General features: G+C 47.5%; 1 protein-coding gene across 1 annotated transcript; it reads right to left on the bottom strand.

The window, feature by feature from the left end:
- Nucleotides 1–2,601: 2,601 nt before the first annotated feature.
- Nucleotides 2,602–3,865, bottom strand: LOC120310336. The gene has a single exon (XM_039348648.1). The coding sequence runs from the start codon at nucleotides 3,854–3,856 to the stop codon at nucleotides 2,603–2,605; it is 1,254 nt and encodes a 417-aa protein (XP_039204582.1). The 5' UTR covers nucleotides 3,857–3,865; the 3' UTR covers nucleotide 2,602.
- Between the last annotated feature and the right edge of the window lie 764 nt (nucleotides 3,866–4,629).

Consider the following 4,629-nt stretch of genomic DNA (forward strand, 5'->3'; position numbering starts at 1 on the left):
CTTTATCAATGTAAACCTCTCTCTTCAAAGCATTTGCCAGTGCTCCTTTTCCTAGGTGCAGCTGCTTATGAACCTGTTGCACTGCATCCCATGCCATGTATCCTGGGATGAAGACTCTCTGATCTGGCAAAATCCACCAACCATCCTCCTGCCTTGCTTCCAACACCTCAGCTTTGTCCAAATCTTCCTGAGAATATTTTGGTTTCACCTGGTCTTGTTCTTTAGGGGTCCACAAGGCTAGACAACTCGTGTGTTCAGTGGGTGCCTTTAGAGCAGCATTGCGAGCTTCCCTGTCTGCCTTGTTATTTCCTATTTGAACCTCTGAGGCTCCCTTTTGATGGCCTCTGCAATGCATTACAGCTACTTCCTGAGGCTCCCACACACTATTCAGCAGACGCAATATCTGGGGCCCATATTTAATGTCCTTTCCCCCTGAAGTTATAAGTCCTCTTTCTTTGTATAAGGCTCCATGGACTTGCACTGTTAGAAATGCATACTTAGAGTCTGTATAAATATTAACACGCTTTCCTTTTGCTAGTTCCAGAGCCCTAGTTAATGCATGCAGTTCAGCTAGTTGGGCACTTGTACCGGGCGGAAGCGGTTCGGCTTCCCATATTTCTTCTAAGGTAACCACAGCATATCCTGCCTTTCGAATCCCTTCCTGCATGAAACTAGTTCCATCAGTGTATAAGGTAAAGTCTGGATTCAGCAGGGGAACATCTCTCATGTCTGGGCGACTAGCATAAGTTTCTTCAATAGCTTGTATGCAACTGTGTGTGGTTTCCAAGTCTGGTTCAGGCAGCAGCGTAGCTGGATTCAGTGAGTTGGATTGAATTAATGTGACTGCTGGGTTATGGGTTATTAAGGCTTGATACTTCAGTATGCGTGGGTTGGTCAGCCACAAGTGTCCCTTTGCTTCTAAAACAGCTTTAAGGGCATGGGGTGTGTAGATATCTAGCCTTTGCCCAAAAGTCAATTTGTTGGCTTCCTGTGTGAGTAATGCAGCTCCTGCAATTGCTTTGAGGCAAGCCGGCCACCCTCTAGCCACATTATCAAGCTGTTTAGACAGATAAGCAACCGGGCGATGCCAGGGCCCCATCTTCTGAGTGAGAACTCCTACAGCCACATTCTGTTTAGTATCTACAAACAATTGAAAGGGTTTCTCCAAATTCGGTAACCCTAGACTGGGAGCACACATTAAAGCTTCTTTGAGGGCTGTAAAACTCTTATCCTCTTGCTTCTCCCATTGCAACGGTTCTTTATCACTTCCCTTGGTTGCTTCATACAGGGGTTTTGCTATCAGGCTGAAGTTGGGGATCCATATTCTGCAAAAGCCAGCAGCCCCTAGAAAACCTCTTAACTCTTTTCTATTTTTCGGGATGGGCAGCTGACAGATGGCTCCTTTCCTTTCATGTCCCAATGTTCTCTTTCCTTCCTCTATGTCATATCCCAGATATCTAACTCTTGTAGCTACCAATTGTGCCTTTTTCCGTGATGCTTTGTAGCCTCTGTCCTGTAAAAGCTGAAGCAATGCACAGGTGTTCTGCCAGCAGTCCTCTTCTGTCTGACCAGTGACTAATAGGTCATCAACATATTGCAACACTACGTCTGGGTGGGGGATGTCTAAGTCCTCTAAATCTTTTCCTAATGCAGCTCCAAAGAGAGTGGGGGAATTCTTAAAGCCTTGAGGGAGTCTTGTCCAAGCATATTGGTGTTTCCTTCCAGATACGGGATTCTCCCATTCAAAGGCAAATAAATGCTGACTCTTCTTATGTATAGGTATTGTGAAGAAGGCATCCTTCAGGTCAATTACTGAGAACCACTTAGCCGTAGGGGGAATCAGTCCTAAAATGACATAGGGATTTGGGACAACGGGGTGGATAGTGACTGTAGCGTGGTTCACAACCCTGAGGTCCTGAACGGGCCGGTAGTTCCCTTCCGCCTTGGGTATTGGCAGAATTGGGGTGTTCCATTTTGATTCTATAGGGACTAGAATGCGATGAGCTAGATAGAGGTTTATTACCTCCTGGATAGCTTGTGCTACCACTCTGGGATATGAACGTTGTCTAATTCTAATAGGTACTTTTGTTGGTATTTCTTCTATTATAATTGGAGGATGATGTTTTGCAAAGCCAGGGGGGTTGTCTTCTGCCCATAGGTGCGGCACATTGAACTCTTTCCATTTGGTATTTTCTTCTACAGCTTGTGCCAGCATCACCATTCTCCATCCTTCTTCACAGGGAACTTCCATGGTTACTTTTCCATAATTAATGGTCATTGTGCCATCTTCCTCAAAGGAGACCTGCGCCCTTAATTTACACAGCAGGTCCCGTCCTAGCAACGGAATTGGACAATCGGGCATGTAGACGAATTGGTGGGTGATTGTTCTTCCCCCTATTGTGCAGCTTAGTGGCTCCAAAAAGGGTCGTTGTAATATCTTTCCTGTTGCTCCTTGTATATTGAAATGATGGGGGGAGGCTTGGCCTAAGGGTTGGGTTAGGACCGATCGGGTGGCTCCAGTATCCACGAGGAAGGGAATGGATTTGCCTCCTACGGTTAAACTGACCACAGGTTCTGGGAGGCGGGCTGAACCTGGTCGGCCTCAGTCCCATTCTTCAGTTTCGGCCAGGCCTATGAGGGGGGTCCTTGAAGATTGTTCTCCTCTTCCTCTCCCTCTCTGGCCCCTTCTTGAATTACCTCTGAAGCCTCTGGCAAAACTTGCAAATCTTCCTCTTCCCTCTTCTCGTTCCTCCTCTCTCTCTCTTTCTGGACATTCACCCTTCCAGTGTCCTTCCTTCTTACATATGGCACACTGGTTCCGTCCCAACACCATTCCCCTTCCTCTGCCTCTTCCACCTCCCCTTGGCACCCCCATCATAGCTACTGCAAGCAGCTCAGCCTTCCTTTGCATTTTCTGATCCTTCTTCTTCTCCTCCTCTTTTTCCCTATTCACAAAAGTCTTCCTGGCTACTTCCATCAGCTCACTCATGGGCTTTCCTAAGGCTCCTTCCAATCTTTGCAGCTTTCTTCGGATATCAGGGGCGCTTTGTGAGATAAAAGCCATGGCAAGCATTCTAGCATTGTCAGGTTCTGTTGGGTCAATAGGGGTGTACATTTGATAGGCTTCAAGCAGTCGAGCATAAAATGCTTCTGGACTTTCTGTGGCTTCCTGCACCACCAAAGAGGGTTTAGACATATTAACAGCTGGCTTCCCTGCTGCACGGACTGCTTGCACTGCTAATTGCTGATAAGCCTGTAACTCTTTGAGGTCACGATATGGATTCCATTTAGGGTCTTTAGAAGGGAACTTCTCTTCGACATAGTCTTCGATAGTGTAGAGTGTAGGCAAATCAGGCTTCACAATTTTTGCCACTGCTATTCTAATCTTTTCCCTTTCCTCCGGATTGAACAATGTTCCCATAAGCTGTTGCATATCCATCCAATTGGGGTTGTGGGTGTCTACAATAGTTTTAATTAAGTCTGCAACTTCGGTGGGCTTTTCACTAAACGGCCCATAGTGAAATTTCCAGTTAAGAAGGTCCGAAGTTGTGAAGGGCACATGTTGAAATAGAGGGGCAGTTGCTGTATCTGTAGGATCATCTTTATTAACAACCAACTGATCCACTTGTCTGAGGGGAGCGTTCAAAGAGACTAGCTCTGTCCTTGCCCTGGTCCTTTCAGCTACTGGCTCCTCTTCCTCCCTGTCCTCACTTGGCTCTTCCTTCTCCTCTGTCCCCGAGCTCCCCTCTGTTGCTTGGAGCGAGGGTCCTTCCTGGGCTCCTTGATCCTGGACTTCTGCTTGGGCTGGTGATCGTCCCTGACCTTTCCTTTCCCCAAGTTGGAAGCCTTTTAGCATTGGGGATAACATGTCTAGACGCCACATGGATCCCACTGCTGATGATGATGTCCCTGGGGTTCCTCTCAACCCATGTGGAGGGATGTACGGTGGTGGATGTGGCAGTTCTTCTGGACAACTTGGTAGAACTGGAATGGGCTTTCTAGGCTTTGGAACTGGCAGGGTGCGTGATACCAGAAGCTTACACTGCTCTTTGTTACACTTTTGAATCCGGGGGGGAGGTCTTTGCAACAAGCCAAGCCACACATCTATATAGGGTGCCTGGTCTGGGTGCCCTAATGTAGGATTGAACACTAGCTGGTGTACCTGTTGTGCAATGTATGGATCTAGTGTCCCTGTATTTGGCCAGCCTACGTTAAAGCTGGGCCAATCTATCTCACAGAAATTCCTCAACTTATGCCTGCTCCACTTAATGCCATAATCCTGTGTCTCATAAGCAGACTTAAAATGCTGTAGCATACACCCCAAAGGAGTAAGGGGTACACTTGCACCACCTCCCATGAGCCTCCCAGGGCACCAGACAAGACAAATGACGAAAAGGGATGAGAGGAAGGTAAGGGGTCCTTCCACTCGGGATAACACTGAGGGTTTCACTTATACGCGCTAGACCCAGGGCGCCGGAAACTCAACGGTCACCGATGGGAAATTCGAACGCCATTCACTCACAACAAACACTCAAGACAATTCCTCCCACCTTATCCTAAAGAGGGGGTGATCAGTCCTCTCCTCCGTCCCTGCTTACAGGGAGGGATTCCTTATTTCCCTCAATACTT

The sequence above is a fragment of the Crotalus tigris genome, unplaced genomic scaffold, assembly GCF_016545835.1.
Source record: "Crotalus tigris isolate CLP2741 ecotype Arizona unplaced genomic scaffold, ASM1654583v1 scf7180000018167.688565, whole genome shotgun sequence".
In the NCBI taxonomy this organism is placed as follows: domain Eukaryota; kingdom Metazoa; phylum Chordata; class Lepidosauria; order Squamata; family Viperidae; genus Crotalus; species Crotalus tigris.